At 35.7% G+C, this 19,967-nt stretch overlaps 3 protein-coding genes across 3 annotated transcripts; 1 reads left to right on the forward strand and 2 right to left on the reverse strand.

Annotated features, from left to right (window-relative positions):
* The first annotated feature begins 3,990 nt into the window (after nt 1-3,990).
* Nucleotides 3,991-7,334, forward strand: LOC104213386 (probable xyloglucan 6-xylosyltransferase 5). The gene is made up of 2 exons (XM_009762883.2): nt 3,991-5,690; nt 6,871-7,334. Exon 1 carries the CDS (start codon nt 4,293-4,295, stop codon nt 5,652-5,654), a length of 1,362 nt encoding a protein of 453 aa, XP_009761185.1. The 5' UTR covers nt 3,991-4,292; the 3' UTR covers nt 5,655-5,690; nt 6,871-7,334.
* Nucleotides 7,335-8,119: 785 nt separating this feature from the next.
* LOC104213385 (uncharacterized) lies at nt 8,120-9,281 on the reverse strand. Its single transcript, XM_009762882.2, has 2 exons — nt 8,549-9,281; nt 8,120-8,435 (listed from the first exon to the last, which is right to left on the reverse strand). The coding sequence occupies exons 1-2, from the start codon at nt 9,197-9,199 to the stop codon at nt 8,352-8,354; spliced, it is 735 nt and encodes a 244-aa protein (XP_009761184.1). The 5' UTR covers nt 9,200-9,281; the 3' UTR covers nt 8,120-8,351.
* Nucleotides 9,282-16,159: 6,878 nt separating this feature from the next.
* LOC138888682 (uncharacterized) lies at nt 16,160-18,211 on the reverse strand. The gene is made up of 4 exons (XM_070170587.1): nt 17,628-18,211; nt 16,849-17,402; nt 16,514-16,668; nt 16,160-16,465 (listed from the first exon to the last, which is right to left on the reverse strand). Exons 1-4 carry the CDS (start codon nt 18,209-18,211, stop codon nt 16,160-16,162), a joined length of 1,599 nt encoding a protein of 532 aa, XP_070026688.1.
* Nucleotides 18,212-19,967: the final 1,756 nt, after the last annotated feature.

The following is a 19,967-nucleotide window of genomic DNA, read 5'->3' on the forward strand; positions in this document are numbered from 1 at the left end:
TGGAACTTTCCGTGTGTTGGAGTTCCAGCATAATATGCTAGAAGTTCATACAGAGGTGCATCAATCTCCAGTATATTATGATGGAACTTTCCGTGTTGCAGCAAAATAATGGCTATTTTTAATGACTTTGCAAACGCTAGTTATTTTTAAATTATCAGTCCGAAAACTGACTAGCCCGTGCTATTTTCACTTGAAAACATTATACTTTGACTTGATATAAGGTTGTACACATCTCTTGCTAAGCTGTCTTGTGGACCCGAATCAGCCCAAGTATCATACATCGGCTGTTGGACCCACCTACAATCACTAATGTAACCACTTTTAATCTTACTACTATTCAGGTGCTATTTTGTAAAGATTTATCTACCGGCTAGGTCGCTATCGAATTAAGACATGGGAAAGAAAAAAAATTAACACATGAAATTTTGGTTTTAGATAATTCTGTAAATTAGAAACAAATTGGTGGTTTTGAGATTATTATTCCTGTAAAATAGAAAGTACAAGCACTTTGTAAAAATGATTGTAGGAGATGTTTTCAATTAGGGATGTTCATTCGGATCGGATATCCGAAATCCGAACCGATCCATTCAATTTTGGATTTTGGATTTTGGATTTCGGATTTCGGATTTCGGATTTCGGATTGTGTTTATTAAAATTTCGGATTTCGGATTGGATTCGGATTGGTATATTTTAATCCGATCCGATCCGAAATTCGAAATTATTAGGGCATATATAAATACTACATTTTAATTTCGGATAATCAGTACTTCATTTACATCAACCTCCAAGTTATTACCTTTACAATTGTTAGACTTAGCTATATTGGCACTATAGTACTCTCATAATTGCATAAACATGAATTTTTCTTAATGTATTGCCTCTTTTACAAAGAAAATATACATATTAGTTTAACTTTGAGGCATAATAATATGATCCGAAATCCGATCCGATCCAAACTTTAAAATCCGATATAATTCGGATCGGATTCGGATTGTATTTTTTAGAATTCGAAATCCGAAATTCGAATCTGAAATGTGCTAAATCCGATCCGATCCGATCCGTGCACAACCATATTTTCAATTGCGCATTCACAGGTTTTAAATGTTTTCTTTAAGTAGTATAGTAGTACGAGAACAGTGTTTTCTAATTACTGCGTTCCAGGTGGTCCTTGTTGTCCTATAACTTTTTATATAAAATGGTGAAGTACAAGTACACACATATTTTTCAAACCTACCTTCACCTTTATTTGGCAAGAGTTTAATGATTATTTCCTTTTGTCGAGAGAGTGGTCAACATGACTGCAATATATCCACAAAGATTTTTTATTAAGGGACGTTAAAATATAAAGAATTTAATATACAAACATGTTAAGGTAATTCATTACCGTATATATATATATATATATATATATATATATATATATATTTTACCTTATTTGCACGGTATAATATTCTAATGAAAAGAGTGTAATTGTAACCCGTCGGAAAATGGTGGCTCCGCCACTAAATTCATCGCTTAAAGCACCAACAAAAAAAAAATCATAGTACTAACTAAAATTAAGTACGCTAATCAATGAATTATATTATCACTACTATTATCATCAATCTAAGTACTTCTAGGATCGCCGTAATGAGAGTTAAATAATTCCATCTGATCTTACCTTTTAGGTCATAACTGCAGTATAATTATTTACTTTCGATTAATTGACTTTTGGCACCAATTTTACAGTATATATAATATGAGGCCAATCTTGCTGCGAGAACTTGTTTTCTTTCTTCCATTAGCTATAAGTCTATCACCAGTGGCGAAGCCAGAAAATTTAATAAGGGTGTTTGAAGATGTTCAAAAATCTATTTTTAATCAATAACAAGTACTACTAATTTTTACCTTATACGTAATATAATTTTTCGACGAACGGTGATCGGTTGACCATCCTTCACTTCCTTTGGCTTATGCTTTCTCCAATATATTAGTGTGATGTGATATCAGACTATTTATTGTCAAAAAGAAAATTTTAAGAATCTCGACAGTTAACGTGCATAAAAACAATATTATTTTTTTTGTACTTGGATGGGATCTAAATGGTAGTTTGGGCACATCGCACATGGTAAATGAGGCAGGCCGCCGGCAAGATCTAAATGAATATGAGGGTTCATCAAGTTCTAGAGCTAATATCTCCGAGCCTACAAGTATTTTCGACGCAAATAATTAATTTATTTGTAAAAATTTATTAAAATTATAACAAACAAATATGAATCCATAAATATTGAACTTATAGAACTTAAATTATGGATCGAACTTCTGTTTTGTTGATGATTTAATTGCCGAAAGCTGCGATCTTTCATTACAAGGTATTAAAATCAGACGTAAATCGTAATAACATAACAAAGACAACGAATCACTATTTTTGATTGAATCACATTATTAATGAGCCTTATGAGTATTATATGATTGTTAGATTGAGAGCTTTTTAGTTTTTCCTCTACTAGTAAAGCTCCTCTTGATAATTGTGACTCTGAACGACTAACATTTGAAATTCTATGTTTCTCTCATTCTTAAAGGGCCGTTTGGTCATACAATTTTTTCACTTTTTAAAAAAAAATTACTTTATTCGAAATCAACATTTGATCATGAAATTTTCAATTTTCACTTGAAAATAAATTTTGAAATTTTTCGAAAATTTGAAAGATTCTAAAATATTGTTTTTTAAAATTTCACTTCAAATCACTTGCAAAAATTCAAAAACAACCCAAAAATATATTCATGTTCAATCACAACCTGTTTGGACATAAGAATTTTTTCATTTTTTTTCGAAAAATTTTCACTTTTTTTTGAAATTAGTGTTTGGCTATAAAATTTCCAATTTTCACTTGAAGATGAATTTTGGAATATTTTGAAAATTTGAAAAACCTCAAAAAGCTGTTTTTCAAAACTTTCACTCAGATCACTCACTAAAATTCAAAAACAACGCAAAACTATATTCATGTCCAAACACAACTCTAATTTTCAAATATCATTTTTACTTTTTTTTGGGAATTTTATAATTCTTATGTCCAAACGCCCACTAACTTTCATATACCATTTTCACTTGAAATAAAAAAAAAATCCAAATTTTATAATTGGTATGTCCAAATGCCCACTTAGTTTCGTCAGAATAGGTCAAAAGTGCTTCTATTCTCAAAATGGCAATGTGTCCAATAGCACTTTGTCACTTCCTTTCAACTTGTCACACAAAATTCAAAAGAGAGAAAAGATAAGTAGAAAAGAGGTAGGACTTCTTTCGTCATTTGAAAAACGTGGAGGGGTGAAATCGGTATTTGAGCAAACTTGAAAGGAGACTGGTATGACTGTTTTTAAATGTTAGTTGAACAAATGGGAGGAAGAAGAACATGGGCTTCATAATAACGCGTTAAATCCAGCCCGCAAACAGCGGGATTTTTGTAAAATATTCACCTTACTTCATCAAACCACGGGTGGGGTCTGGTGAGGGTAATATGTACGCAGACCTTACCCCTACCCTGAAGGGTAGAGAGACTGTTTGCAGGAAACCCTCGGCTCAAAAAAGCAACAGAGGCCGATATATTAATACCATAAAAATGCATAATAAAATAACCGCAATATAAGAGATATTAAATACAGAATACGAAATACAAAATATATGGCTGGTATAGTAAAACTAGCAGGTAAAGCCCTACATCAATAGACGACCAATGACATTCTTAGTCTAACTCCTAACTGGCTAGTCTCACTCTATTGTGCTGTAAAAATATTCACAACTTTCCCCTAACCTACAACCTTAATGCTCGACCTCCATAATCCCCCGTCAAGGGTCATGTCCTCAGTAATCCTAAGTCGCGTCATGTCCTGTCTGATCACCTCTCCCCAGTACTTCTTAGGTCGCCCTCTACCTCTCCGCGTGTCCACCACAGTCACTCGCTCACAACTCCTCTAGCTTACTTTATCAAACTATAAACAAAACTCATAGCAGACAAAAGCTAAATTAAGGAAATAAATCATTACAGTACTATATTATTATAGTACTAATAATACTCAAATATATTTACTGTAGTTTACTTCACCAGAAAACTACAGTCCATCGTCGGTGCTTGTCTCTTCCATTCGTTCTTCTTCCCATCTGTCGTCTATTCTATTCTTTTCTCTCTTTCTCACGTAATTACACGCATTTGACTCCCATGGTACTATCTTTTCCTCTCCTGTAAAACCCCCAATTTCTTCTTCTTGACAGAAAGAGGAGCTGAAATTGGGCGCTCCATTTAGCGGCGCCATACATAATGGGTCCAGACAGCAGTTTCACAGCACAGAAAAGAGGTGGTGGAGCACTACCTACCACCGCCACTCCCAACGGCGGTCGGCCCAGTTCCGTCTTACCTCGCGGCCGACAGATCCAACGTACTTTCAACAATATTAAGATAACTATTCTTTGCGGCTTCGTCACTATCCTTGTCTTACGTGGCACCATTGGTTTCGGAAACCTTGCATCCTCCGGAAGTGATGCTGAGAATGCGAATCTTATTGAGGAGACTAACCGGATCCTCGACGAGATCCGATCGGACGCGGACCTGGATGACCCGGATGACCCCTCCGATACTTTTTTCCACCATAATTCAACCTACAGTTTAGGCCCGAAGATTACTACTTGGGATGCCGACCGCAAATTCTGGCTTCAGAAAAACCCTGATTTCCCTAATTTTATCCATGGTAAGCCTCGTGTTTTGCTAGTAACTGGCTCTCCCCCAAACCCTTGTGATAATCCAATTGGGGATCATTACTTGTTGAAGGTTATAAAGAACAAAATTGATTATTGTAGGATCCATGGGATTGAAATCGTTTATAACTTAGCTCATTTGGAAAAGGAAATGGCTGGGTACTGGGCTAAATTGCCCTTGATTCGTAAGCTAATGTTGTCTCACCCTGAAGTAGAATGGATTTGGTGGATGGACAGTGATGCCTTATTCACTGATATGGTTTTTGAGATCCCTTTTTCAAAGTACAATGATCACAATCTTGTTATTCATGGCTACCCTGATCTATTGTTTGATCAGAAATCATGGATTGCATTGAACACTGGTAGTTTTCTAATTAGGAATTGCCAGTGGTCTCTTGATTTGTTGGATGTGTGGGCGCCAATGGGGCCTAAAGGTCCTGTTCGTGAAGAAGCCGGCAAGGTTTTGACGGCTAATTTAAAGGGTAGACCAGCATTTGAAGCGGATGACCAGTCTGCGTTAATATACTTGCTGATGTCACAGAAGGATCAGTGGATGGACCAGGTGTTCATAGAGAATTCTTACTATCTACATGGATATTGGGCAGGGTTAGTTGATAGGTATGAGGAGATGATTGAGAAATACCATCCAGGTTTGGGGGATGAGAGATGGCCATTTGTGACACATTTTGTGGGATGCAAGCCATGTGGGAGTTATGGAGATTACCCTGTTGAGAGGTGCATGAAAAGTATGGAGAGGGCTTTCAATTTTGCAGATAATCAAGTGCTTAAGTTGTATGGGTTTAGACATAAGGGCTTGTTGAGCCCTAACATCAAAAGGATTAGGAATGAAACTGATAATCCGCTGCAGTATGTAGATCAGTTAGATCTTCGACATGCAAAGCATGAGAGCACAGGACCTCAGACCTAGTGACTTCACCATCTTTCTGCACAGAAGAATCTGCAGGTATAAGAGATATCATTCTGGTTTCTTGAATTTGTTGGTTAGGTCTGTAATGGACTCTGAATTGTAAACACGTCATAGCTTTTAGTTTTCTCATTAGTTTATTGTTTACCATCACCATTGAATTGTTAATGCTCCGTTGCTATGGTTCATTTCTTTTCTTTCAAAGACTTTTTTGTGAGTGGAAGCCCCTATCTTCATTAGATTGTTGAGCTTAATACATGAAAACTCCTATTTGGCTTGTTAGTTGAATGTCCGACATTAGCTTTTATGCTGTGTATACTGTTTTTCTGTAGGGCTTTACCATCTAGTTAAAAGGGTGTTAATTGGCATAACTCTAGCTCTACATTCTAGCAGGGACTCTTTGCAAAGATATTAGACCTTTTAGCTTAGCCTGCATCTTTAGGCCATAAAAGAAAAAGAGGAAAATGTGTTGAAACGTAATTTCTGTAGAATATGCTTGTCGTTTGATGTCGGACATATACTTGTTGGTTTTTTTCTCTTTTGAAACTCTACCATGTTTAAGAGTTGGGTAGTACATCAAGACATCCACCAGAAAGTCTCGGGGTTTAGCTTTCTAATCCAACTCACCTTGTAGTAGTCACCGTAACATCGTGCTGATTAAAGTATTTCCTTTGATATACAAATAGAGAGGCGGCGTATGTGTCTTGGATATCATTGTTCATCTAGCAGAATGGTCTAATCATGTGTGAAAATCTATGCAATGATGTTCTCACGGTCACTTATTTAATAAATAAAGGGTTTACATGCATAGTTGATTTCCTCTATTTGCTGTCCAAATAATATATGTGAGGAATTTCTAGTGAATGTAAAACCACAGATTGGTTGGGATGATGTAGGTTTTAAGACATTGCATATTTGATATTCACTGTCATGCAAAAAGAGACTGAATATACTGCAAGTTGCACCAACTGTTGAAGCTAACCTGAAATCTGTGTGTAGACTTCCTATTCCAAAGTCATTCTCCTGCGGGATGATTTAAAGAAGCATTGTGCATCAGGGAAAAAAACAATGCCTTCTCAAATAAAAAGAAGCATTGTGCATCACATCTAACAATTGAATATCATTATTTACATACTCTATTTGTCCTCCATGTTTAAATATTTTCCAGAGTTTCTTGACCCTTTTTCCTTCCATAATAAGTATTTCTGATCTTCTGCAGGGTGCAACTAAGGTTTTGATCTGTCTTGGATGAGAATGGCACTCTTGGAATGAGGTGCGAGTGCTTCATCTGGTTGTTATACTTGGCTGGTGAAGCCTTGCATCATGGGGATTAAATATGCCTTTTATTTGTTCTCCCAAGGAGGAAGTTTGTGTTAGTTTTATTTATTTAGCAACATTTTAGTTTCTGAGAAAGATGACGTTTGAGCTGTATGAAATGATGTACTTGGAAAGGAACAGCTGGAATCAAATAGAATGAATAGAATTTGTCTAGATAGAGCTTCAACATAAGTTACTCATTCTTAACCTCCAGGACTAGGAGGTTTAAGATGTGATCACACTTGTATAATTGCAATTCTTGGTTGTTTTTAGAATTTATGATTTTTTGGGTATGTCAAAGTCGATCATAAAGAAGTTATTTGAACTTGGAAATGAACCAGTATCAATACATCTTTCATTCTTCAATCTTCAGTCTCTTTGTGAAAGTTTGATCGGTCCCATTATATTGATAACTTGTCCAAGCATATGATTGTTTGAGGGCCATGAAAACAGTGCATGTCTTTCTATAAGCTCTGCACAAATTATCATTTACAATGCCATTACATAAAATCGTTGAAGCAAGCTATTCACAGAGATCATCCAGCCAATATGATTTTATGATTCTATCATACATCTTGCAGTTGATAGATGTTTGACTAATGAACAGCAAATCTCTTTCAATTTTTCCTCCATCATGGTCGGGAATTCAGAACATTTAGTTACTGATGATGATCTCTAATAAGATAGTTAGAAATGAGACATTTCCATGTAGTACTTTTTACGTGTCTCAGTTATATTTGGGGAAAACAGAGAGTGGAGGGAAGGAAAATAACTGAAAAATCAAATCACCACCTGACATTTGAAACTACTGAATTTGACACCGAAGAACCAAATTGAGGCCATTCACTTTGGGATAGATGCTTTTTCTTTGCTGGTGGTGGTGTAGGATTCCCTTTAACAAATGGATTCGCGGTAAAAAAAATTCTTCCTTGTTGTTTCTTCAAGCTTGAAAGGAATGGATAAGCATAGGCTTTTTAGTGAATGCAGACCGCTGCTTATAGATATGAGATCAATGACTTGTTTTGGTCGTAGGTGTTATTTCATATCTCTGGATAACAGGACCCCCTAAGCCTAATTAGTAGTCACGTCGTTTGCATATCTGTAAACTTTATAAGATTCAAAGATCTTAAATGAAAGCGAGCAGGAGTATCTGGACAAACAATGAAGCTTCTATTCTACCATTTTATAGATAATTTGTAACAACTGCGCTCCAAACTACAGTACAGTATATGTCAATGGATTTCGGCCATCCTCATAAATGCCAATCATCATTCTACAGAAAGCGCAGTCCATTTGAGCATGATGAGTGTGTGCCTATCATGACTAGAGTAGGTAATGACCATTATCCCTCGACTGCACAATACTACATACTACTAATTTCAGCTAATTCTTGGACAGATTACCTTTGTGCATAGCCACCAATACCTGATTCATCTCTGCTATTTGACTTAAAAGTTGATTTATCCTCTGCACAAGAAAAACAAGCGAGAATTATAAACTCAATAATGTAGGTAAAACCGATTGTAAAACTTTTTAACATGGGAATTTTTGCAAACACAAGAAGGCCAAAATTAACAGACCTCATCTTTCTCTGTAATGGTGCGTCTCAGCTGTTCGCCACTCTGTCTTGTAACCAATCTCCGTCTCAAACGAAAATACGCAAACAACACAAACATTGCCGCTACTCCATAAGGGGAGAGCATACTCGTAACAGCCCTTCGAGCTGAAGTGAAAAACCAGCGAAACATAGCAATGCCGTTGACTCTAGAAAACAGCACTTGCAGTCCCAAATTCCACCATTTTCCTCCATAACCATCTACTCTGGCTGGGGGTCGAGGACTACCTGGTACAGATTTTGGCGGATCCACGGCATTAGCATCTGAGGCGGTAAATGAGTAGGACGAATCATCGTTATCTCGATTGGAAGGTGAAAATGAGGATGACGATGACGACGACAGCGACGGGGATGACGGGAACGGCGGCGACGATGATTGGCTATGAGTTTTCCCAACGAAATTTGTGGATATGTAAAGGTTCTCGTGGTTGACCGGAGGAAAGACGGCGAATTCGCCGGCAATTTTATGGATTGAGAAGTCTCGGATCGCGACCAGAGAGCGAGTGGCTGGTGGTGGATCGGAAAGAGATTGCGAATTCCTTATACGTTCCCATTTCTTAAGCTTTTCAAGCTGGGCTTCCGTTATTGCGGCTTCTCCTTCTTCTACATCCGCCATCACACCATTACAGGCGCGCTTCACTAATCACTGACGGCCACTTTCCATTTTCCAATGGGAAGGAGTAGAGTGCAGTGCACTACTTCCAAATTTTAACTGGACATTCCATGGCCCAATATGTTCGGCTTCGGTTGAATTCCCTATTTCTTTTCTGGCCCGACCCGAAACTAACTGAAATGAAAATCTTTGCAATTTTTTAGCAACTAGTTTTATTTAAAAAAAAAAAAAATCCTTTAAGGGATCATTATAGAGAAATTTTCAGAAATCACTATTGTTTAGTGGCAATTAACTTCAGATAGCTATTATTTAGTTGTTACGATAATGTATTTGTTGTATTCATGCTACTGGATTCATGAATACAGTGGCAAAAGTCGCCTAAACAACAGGGGGTTACAGTTGTACGTGACTGTATTCACATATATTCACGTCATGTATTCATGAATACAGTAACAATAATCACCTTAAAAATAGGTCTGTCCGGATGTCTAATAACGGAAAGAGGATCAATTAGCGTGATATACTCCTAATATAATTCAACAAAATCAATTCTAACACGCCTCATTATCAACCCAATTAATTAGAATAATTTTTCAGACGCTAAACACAAAAAATAGAGCGTTGCATATTCAATTTCAACATAACACAATCTACAGTTCAGAGGTTCAGTCAATTTTTTTCTGATATAGTTCGAGGTTTTGATTTGACCGTCATTAATAGGAACTTTTTCAATTGTAATCAACCTACTGCATGTATTCAGTTGTATATAACTATTGTATTTAGTGTGTTTTCATATTTATTTTTTTACTGTTGCATTCGTTAAATTCAATGTTTGTATTTACTGCATTCACTATTTTATATTCGGTGTATTCAGATGTATTTGTATTAACAGTATTTTAGTTATGAAGAAATTACATCATATATCAGTTGGGCCATACAGCCCATTCGAAAATAACCCATATTTGAAGCCCTTACCTGGTTTAGCCCAGGTTGTATATGTTATGAAATTTAGTTTTCATCTGGTAGCCCACAACTTAAAACAACGGTTTTAATATTTTAAATTTCAATTTCTCTGTTTTTTTTCACTCTCTTCCTCACGCTTTTTTTAGAGACGAAGGTAACCGACCTCCATTGTGGGGTTCAAGTACTTTTTCGAGCTTTCACTCTTATTTTCAGGTAATTTTCGTTTCATTTTATGCTTTTACCACAGTTTTGGTTTTGAATTTTGTTTTAATTTTAATTTTTTTGCTTTTCTGATTATGCCTATTTTCTTTACAATGTTGTTGTATTTTTCGTTTGATTTTGTGTTCCTTCTATCTTCATTCTGGGCTTAAAGTTGATTTTTCGGTTTGCATGCTTTGTTATTTTAACTTTTAGAATAAAATTTTTTATTTTTTGAATTTTGTTACAATTTGGGAAAATTGGCCTCTGCTTTGTGTTCATGACCTTTATTTTTGGTTTGATTTTTGTGTTTTCCTTCACTTGTTTTCACTTTTGTTAAAGCTTCGTTTGTTTGTTTTATTGTAGAAAAATACGTTCAAAAATACCTGTTTCTAAAAGCAAAATGAAGGTTGCTGGAAAAGGCGTTAAGTTCGATTATGCGAAAAGATTGAGGGACTTGCCCTCAAGCCCTGATTCTGAAGCTAATGTGCATGTCCAGGCCCCAGATGATGATGATTTTGAGTCTCTTGCTCCTCCTAAAAACTCGCAACAAGAGAGCAGTCGAATGACTCGTTCGCAAACGAGGAATACTACCACTCCAGTTAAATCATCGAGGAACTTGCCCTCAACCCCTGCTTCTGAAGCGAATACGCATGTCTAGGCTCCAGATGATGATGATTTTGAGTCTCCTGCTCCTACAAAAAAGTTGCAACAAGAGAGTAGTCGAATGACTCGTTTGCAAATGAGTAATACTCCTACTCCGGTTAACATCATTAGAATAAGGAGTAAGAAATGTGGGAGACCTGAAAAATCAAAAGAAATGCTGAAAGTTGATTTGGTTAATGAAGATGATGTAGGCCCCAGTGTTAAACCGAAAAGGAGAAAGATCAAGGACGATGGTGACAGTGGTCTTGATTGCATATCGAAAGAACAAAGGTTTGCTATTCGCTGCAAATTGAATGAGAGAAAAGCTAAGCTGAAGGTATTCCCTGTGTTGTTATTAATTTTATACATGCTTGTACAATTTCATACAAAGTTATACAGCTGTTTATACATCTTTATACAAGTATTGCTACACTGATTTATACATATTTATACAATATTTTAGTATAGTTTTTGTTCCTGATCTATTTCTTGTTATTTTTTCATATGCAAGATTGGGGACTTCTATATACAACCAGTTGATTATTTCCACAACAGGATTAGTTCCCATACCAAGACTGATATTGTGAGCATTTTGAAGCAATGTTTGATTGACACGCAGCTTCAAATGTTCCGCGCTATTTGTTTTGGGTACTTCTTGGACCTCCCTCAATTAAAAATTAAAAATCAACTTATTCATTGTATACTATTGAGGGAAGTCGTCCCAGGACGGGAAAGGGAGTTGTGGGTGAAAATTAATGGTTGTTTGCTGCGTTTTGGCATTGGAGAGTTTGCTGTTATCACTAGTTTGAAGTGTGTAGAAGACGACGCCACTTTTTATGACAAACCATATGTTAATAGGTTGCTAAAAGAGTATTTCTCAGGAGATGGAAAAGGGCTATAACGAGGGGACAGCTTCTTGATTGCTTCAAGAAAAAAGACTGGAAGTCGGACGAAGATGCGTTCAAGATGGCCTTGATGGTGTTTGTCCATCATTTTATATTCTCAGATGCAAATAATCATGGTATCAACAAAGATGATTTTGATATCATTGAAAGTGGTCAATATCAGACGTATGCTTGGGGAAAAAAGTCATTTGAAGATATTTTAAAGACAATGAGGGACAGACAGTGTGACTATTTGACAATGCATAGGCTTGGAGGTTTGGCACTTGCATTACAAATATGGTTTTTTGAGTGTTGCTCTACGGTTGACAAGCATCTAGGTGTTCGCGTTAGCACAAATGTGTCACGCATTCTTAATTGGAAAGTCACTGAAACTCCAACATATGCGGATTTGACTGGCGGGGTGATCATGTATAGTATCGACAAGGTAAACATTTTGTACTATAATATTTCTTCATATATGATTTCAGTTTTTCTGTAAGTATGTATATTTATGAATATGTCACAATTTCTTTTTTCTACTATTATAATCTAGTTTTTCTTCTTGTAGTTGAACTATAGGAACATTTCCCCTACTCGTGAAGAGATGTCAACTCTGAATATCAACACGCTTTTTGAAGTAATGCCGATGATGTTGCATCAGGGGAGGTGCCTGCCTTTCACACTAATGATTCTATCGTTGCATCTCCACATTGTCCTCAGAATATGGAGCAACAGTCTAAACGACCTTATCCTCAGAATACGGAGCAACAGTCTAAACGACCTTTTCCTCAGAATATGGATCGACAGCCTAACCCGAGTTATGATCCTTTGGTGCGCATTGATCTGTTGAATGCTGAAGTTGAGAAGTTGAGGAGTGCTGTTGGAAAGGTACTGGAGCTTTAGCTTTTCTGTAGTTTATCGGTACTTTTTGTATATATATGATTTTTTGGTTATAAACATGGTTGTTGATTTACTTTTGCTGTTTTTGTTTTTTTTGTTATAGTTGACTGATACAGTTACGACACTCAACAATTATGTAGTTTCTTCCTTTAAAAAAAATGTTCAGTTTTCTGAATATGAAGGAAACCAAGCAAACGAGGGAGGATGTTACTGATTCTAAGGTAATTTTTTACTGATAAAACCAAATCACTCAACAGTTATGCCTTCTCTGAATCATCACTCAACATGTCTTCTCTTTCTATTATTTTTTATTAGATTCGTCAGTGCGTGTCTGATGACAATACATCTGGTCTCGGTGAATTTGATGGCTATCAATATGATGTTGTTCCTGACTTTGTCGATCAAGTGAATCAAGATAACGTGCTAGCTGATGAGGGAGTTACTGATGGTGTTGACTATGGTATTCGTTCTGCATTTTATCTTTTTTTGTCTGATTTTTCATTTCTTCATTTTGAAAGTTTTTTATTATTGGTTTTCTCTGTCTAAGGGGCAGCAGGTGATGTCAAGGGTGACACATTTTGGGATGACATTGGCGATGAAGATTTAGCTGCGCTACAGATATCCCAAATTGTGCTTCACAAACCATCCATCATAGACGTGGAAGATGATTACATTTCTCCTGAATAGTCAGTTCGATAGAAAATACCAGGAAAATATGCCAAATCTCCATATTTGCCAGTTTTTTATTCGGGGGCATCATGATCGGCGCACAAGCTCATTTTTTATATCAAGCATCCTTTCAGGATCAAAATTGATGATTTTGATCCATTGTCGCCATTGGCTAAAGAGTTTTGCGCATTTGTTGATAATGGGATAGATACGAGGCGAAGGTATCTTTACTTTCTTTAATCTTTTATGTTCTGATTTTATACTTGTCAATGAAGGTAGTTCTGATTACTTTTTATTTTTTGTGATTTGAAGTGCCAAAAATATATATATCGATGAAGTAAATAAGCTTGCAGAAGCTTTTACTTTTGGCTCGTGTCATGTGACCACGAAGGATTGGCTCCACTCACTTGCGTATTATGGTCGACCTTTGATTGACACGATATTTAATAACTTTATGTTCTAATGCCTTTTTTTATTTGTTGCATATCTTTATTGTTTGAGACCCCCATAGTGTATACATAGCTTTGTATAATTATAGTATAATATTGTATAACCTTGTATAAATATGTATACCTATATATAATAATATATAAATTTCTATATTTAAAAAATCTGGTAGTGATGGTTGTTCTGTTTTATTTCTTGTCTCAGCACTTGGATGTCCACTTTTATTATTTGAGGAAGAGGAGAAAATATGGGCTGAGTGTTGCCATGCGGTTTACTACAACCGACTTTGCCTTTGGTAATAAAATCAACTCCATGTATAAAGATTTCAAAGTGAATCAAGATCCTTTAGTGATTCCTGAAGGGCATGAGATAGAAGAGTACATTAGAGGATATTATTGTGATGCAAATGTACAGTGGCACACTGTTGACCACGTCTTATTCCATATCTATGTGAAGCGCGGAAAAGCAAAATTGGGTCATTGGGTTTTGGGGTTGTTTACGTTCATAGATAGGTGCATCCACATCTATGACTCTAACCGTGGAGCTATTAATGATAGACTTGCTTTGGATGCTGCATTACCTTATGCAATTCTGATACCTTACTTCTTGAAAAGTTCTGATTTTTATGTCGAGAAGAAGGGTATTGATTGGAACAATGGTGCTTATACCGATAAATCCCATTCTGATGTTTTGCAGATTAATCTGGTTAATAATGTGCCCCAACAGATCAAATGGTAGGTTTATCTCAATTGTTTTACTATTTTACTATTAGTGTACCTATTTGAATCTGATTTGTTTCTTTTTAATTACAGTGATTGTGGTGCTTTTGTTGGTGGCTTTGCTGAGTATTTCATCCTTGGTAAGGAAATTCGAAAATATAATTTTGACATTGAGACACTTCGCACCAAGTGTGGATCTCTGTTGTGGGATTATGGAAGGAAAAAACAACAGTCCGGTGCAATTAGTGGTGATGAAATCACAGGGAGACTTTTCAGGAAGAGGAATAGGGGACGACCGAGAAAGTAGTTCTGTTTTTTCCATTTTACTGTAGTTTTTCTATGTATCAGGAGTTGTTGCTTAGTTTTATCTAAGTACTATTCTGCTACTTGTGAGATAACCTTAAAGGATATTATAGATATTTTTATTTTTGTGTAATTTGTGGTAGTCATTACACATTGTGGCTGTGAATGAATTACATTTTAATGAATATTACAGTTGCTTTTGTCCTTTAACAAAGTATGTATTTTTATTATGGTTGCAGTTTTGTTAATGTAGCCGAGTTTATACATATGTATATAATAATATACATAGTTATACAAATTTATACAAACTTATACTCTCATTTATACATCTGTATACATATAATACCATTGATTGTTTGCAGTTCTATTTTATATTTGTACAATCTATCAATATATTTAGCACCATTAAAAACAGCAAGACACTATTATTGGATAATCAAAACATGTAGAATGAAACATCTCAATTGCTTGTGAAACTTAACTACTCAACATTTGTAACTCTATTATTTGTGAAACTTAACTACTCAACATGGCAACAAATGTAATATGAAGTGTTATGTTTCCAACTATTTATTTTGGTCGATTCCTACATGTTTTTCTATTGTGACCACCTTGTCCACATATAGAACATGATAACGCCCTCTTAGTCTCTTTCTCTGAAGCAGGTTTGAGTCTTTCCTTTCTTGGCCTTCCTGCATTCCTTCTCCCTTTAGGTGGTAGGACCACATCTTCCAGCACCTCTATTGAGATTACCCATAAACTCTCATCTGGCATCGGATTCACTGGAAATTCATAAGTTCTAAGGAGTATATCCTTCTTGTAGTAAAAAGACCAATACTGGCCAAGTTTCAGCTGTTGGTTCTTCAAAAACCGCCCAAGCATGCGGACATGGAAGTTCTATCCATTTGAAATTTTCCGCAACTGCATGTTCCCTCTTCAAGGTACACTATGTTTCACCTTACCCCTTCAAACACAGTATATAACTGCTCCGTAGCAGGCCTTACCTGCAAAAGTTTTTTTTTTAAAAAAAGTTAAAGAACATTATACATTATTATACATAGTTATACATCCTTAGACAGATAGTAAAATGCAAGTCAACAGTGCCAAGCATCATTATATTTGATTCATTTTATCGTCATTTGCTCCGATGCAATCAGATTTTCCCGAAGGAGTTTGTTGTACTTTTCGCCAAGCTCTGTAGATGTCTCCATTGCATTTTTTCTATTTTTGTTGTTTCACTGTTGTAGCAAATTTGTCATGTACTCCAGCAATTGCATTACTGGTAACTCTTTAGCATTCGTGTTTGCTGCATTAATTGACTCTGCAATATTGGAAGTCATTACCATCGACCTTTTTACTTTGGAATATGCCCTAGACCACCTTTCGTAGCCAATTTTGAACAAGTAAAGCTGCAACCTCGGATCAATTTTGCACATCTCTGTCATATGGTACTCAAACTTCTCTATCGTGGAAGCTCTAGCCAAAGCAAAGAAGATATCCTTCAACTGTTTGTGATGTTTCTTGAATGTGCGCTTTGCATGCTGTCACAAGTGAAACATGCAAATACAATGTGGTACTTATGGGTACACAGCTTTTGTGGCATTGAAGATGCTTTCGTTTCTATCTGAAACTATACACATCCCTTCCCTAACACCAAAAGTACCCTTTATCTGGACAAAGAACCACTCCCAAGATTTGTTATTCTCTGAATCTACAATTGCATATGCAAGTGGAGGGATTTTTCCTATTTATACAAAATAGATATTAGGATTCAGACAATTATACAAATCTTATACACAATTATACAACTTTATACAAACTGCAAATTTTATAAAAACAGCAGCTGTGAAATCCTATACACTTTTATACATGAAACTACAACTTTATACAAATTGCAGAAACAAGGTAGATGCAGTCAACTCACCAGCTCCATCCCGTGTGCAAGCAATCAATATGGTACCCTTATATGCTGCTTTAAGGAAACTTCCGTCAACAACCATTATCGGTCTGCAATGCTCCCAGCCCTTGATAGGTGCATATAGCGAAACATATGCATAAAGAAAGTATCCATCTTCTGATTTGTGTAACTTTGTAACCGTTCCTGTATTTGTATGCTCCAACATATAAAAATACTTCGACAACTCCTTATATGAATCAATCGGACTCCCTCTTATCATTGTCGTTGCTATCTCTTTAGCTCTCCATGCTTTCATGTAGCTCACTTCAATCCCATGTTGCTTTTGTATGTCCTCTATTATATCATTTGCGGTGTAAACTTTTTTGGGATTAACATACTTGTCCTTGACTATACTAGCAATTACACCCAAAGTAGCTTGACGTTGTGTTAAGTATCTTTCACCATAGCCGCATGTGTGATTATTATTGTAACTTCTCACTTTGAATATGTTTGCGTTGAAAACGACAGAAGAAGATTTGAAGCTCCAAGCACAATTGTCATCCACACATATAAGGTGATACCTAGGATTAAAGATTATTCAACTTCTAAATACACTTGTATACAAAAACATAACTAGATATATACTAATTTTAATACCTATATACAAATATATACTACTTTATACATATTTATACACACACACACACACACACACACATATATATATATATATATATATATATATATATATATATATATATATATATATATATATATATATATATAATATACAATTATTGACATACTTTGTTGCGCTTGATCTCTTCATCTTGAATTGGAACCTCTCGCGTACATCCAAGTTCTTCATCACATTCATAACTGTCTCTTTATCTTTATAAACTTGATCATCCTCAACAAATTCGTTCAACATATTATCTATTATACCCATGTTTTCACTAAGTTTCGTGTTTTCAATCAATTCGATATCAGGCATAATCTCAGTGCTATCAATTGTGGATACATCTATAGAATTGGAACTTGTAGCAACCAAACAACTGGAACTTGTAGAAACCAAACGATTATCATAAATCTCTTTCACTGTCACAAACAAGGGGTATTCAGTGAAATTCAAGTTTTTCTTCTTTAATTCGATATACACCTTAACACCTGTATCGTTGTAAATCAGGATCGATGGCAAACCATCATTTGGGAGAAAGTTAATCTCTATTGTGTTTAACTCAGTATCGATCCTAATCTGTTCCGAAATAGCTGCAACTAAATTGTTGTAGTTGAATGTCGACTCGATTATTACACAATCGCTGACGAAATTGATAAACTTGTTTTCTTCCCATTCACCGCTATGAAGAACGTAAACTGGAAAAAGCTCCATCGAACAAAAAGTTGAAATCAAAATTGCAGCAAAAATGAAAATTGCACTGATTTGCAGGGAAAAAAATTAACTTTTCGTGTTTGATTTGCTGTTAATTCGAGATGAAGAAGAATTTATAGGGTTTTTGAAGATGCATTGATCGCAAGATCTCGTTTTTGTAGATTTGGGGAAGAAGAATGGAAAGAATGAGAGAAAATCTCACTAAAAGATACAAAATCCCGCTTCTGACTCCCAAGAAACTGAAACAACGCCCTTTTTATCGGATATGGGCCTCTTATTTTTGTGCTACTCAATTGTAAATTGAAATATGGGCTATAAAGTTGAAAAGGAGGCAGCCTAGTTGTTTTAATATGAAATTTTCCCTTTAGTTATTCCTAATACATATTATTACCGCTGTATTCAGTATATTTCATTGGTTGTATTGTATTCAGTTTATTTTGTTGTATTGCACTATATTTTAAAATTAAATATATTCACTATTTATATTTTGTTTTATTTCAATGTTTGTATTTAGTGTATTTCAATTTTTATATCATGTATTCATGCATATTGTATGTACTCCATGTATTCATGGACCAATACATATTTTGTACATATGTCCAAAACTTATGTTTATCCGTTTGATGTAGATTGTACCATCGACTGAACACTTACGCATAGTGAATGGTAAAAGAAGGCATTACACTAAAATGTTGTTAATATAACTATATTTGATTACATTATTTTTAGCACTTTTAAAAAATAGTAAAATTAAAATGGATTCATGTATCATTAGAATTTGAATACAAAAGTATATTAAAATAATGAATGTGTCATGATCCCGGTTCGCCCTCCGTGAACCATCGTGACGGCACCTAGTCTCTACGATTAGGTAAGCCTAAATTGCGGAAGAAAACCAAATTTGCAAAAATAAAATAATTTAAAACATAAATAATATAATAAAACAGTGTTTTAAAGTGCCGCTCGGCATACAAAATATAACTCTCAAATCTAATATATATCTCTCCCAAATCCCGGAACCCATGAATCACAAGTTAAGGATCACGACACGGTACTCTAACTCCAGAATATCTAACAAGGAAAAGAAATACAGAAGGACAAATGTTTAAAAGCTAGAATAGAAAGGGACTTCTCAGTCTGCGGACGCGGCAGATATACCTCGAAGTCGCTGGAGCAGTCGCCTCGCCTCAAGGGTGATAGGACTGAGTCGTAGTACCTGGATCTGCACATGAAAAACATGTGCAGAAAGGGCATGAGTACACCACAGCGGTACTCAGTAAGTGCCAAGCCTAACCTCGGTCGGGTAGTGATGAGGAAGGTCAGGGCCCTACTAAGATAAAATAATGAATATAAGACATGATAGTATAAGATAAGCAGTACAGTTGAAAAATAACGATAAGAATTTAATACAGGAAAACAAGAAATTCAATAACTGAAACAGAGGCGAAAACAATCACAAGGAAATAACCGAGGATCTCTTAGTACCCTCAATATATGCCAGTGATCTCTTGGTATCCCGAAGATCTCTCGGTATCCTCAATATATGCTAGGGATCTCTTGGTATCCCGATGATCTCTCGTTATCCTCAATATATGCTAGGGATCTCTTGGTATCCCGAGGATCTCTTGGTATCTTCAATATAAGTGTCGGGGATCTCTCGGTATCCCGCACCTTAGTTCAAATCATAAATACGTAGAGGGGATCTCCTGGAATACCGTTCCGTAGTCCCAAAGTAAAACACACAGCAACAACACAA

This window comes from Nicotiana sylvestris, chromosome 3, assembly GCF_000393655.2.
Source record: "Nicotiana sylvestris chromosome 3, ASM39365v2, whole genome shotgun sequence".
Lineage (NCBI taxonomy): Eukaryota > Viridiplantae > Streptophyta > Magnoliopsida > Solanales > Solanaceae > Nicotiana > Nicotiana sylvestris.

Bases quoted from the DNA above. Each gene is read 5' to 3' on its own strand.
- LOC104213386 (XM_009762883.2), top strand. From the start codon at position 4,293: ATGGGTCCAGACAGCAGTTTCACAGCACAGAAAAGAGGTGGTGGAGCA.
- LOC104213385 (XM_009762882.2), bottom strand. From the start codon at position 9,199: ATGGCGGATGTAGAAGAAGGAGAAGCCGCAATAACGGAAGCCCAGCTT. The intron at 8,436-8,548 runs GTCTGTTAATTT...TTTCTTGTGCAG, and splicing joins CCATTACAGAGAAAGATGAG to AGGATAAATCAACTTTTAAG.
- LOC138888682 (XM_070170587.1), bottom strand. From the start codon at position 18,211: ATGGAGCTTTTTCCAGTTTACGTTCTTCATAGCGGTGAATGGGAAGAA. The intron at 17,403-17,627 runs GTATGTCAATAA...CTTTAATCCTAG, and splicing joins AAGAGATCAAGCGCAACAAA to GTATCACCTTATATGTGTGG. The intron at 16,466-16,513 runs GTGTACCCATAA...CACTTGTGACAG, and splicing joins TCTTCAATGCCACAAAAGCT to CATGCAAAGCGCACATTCAA.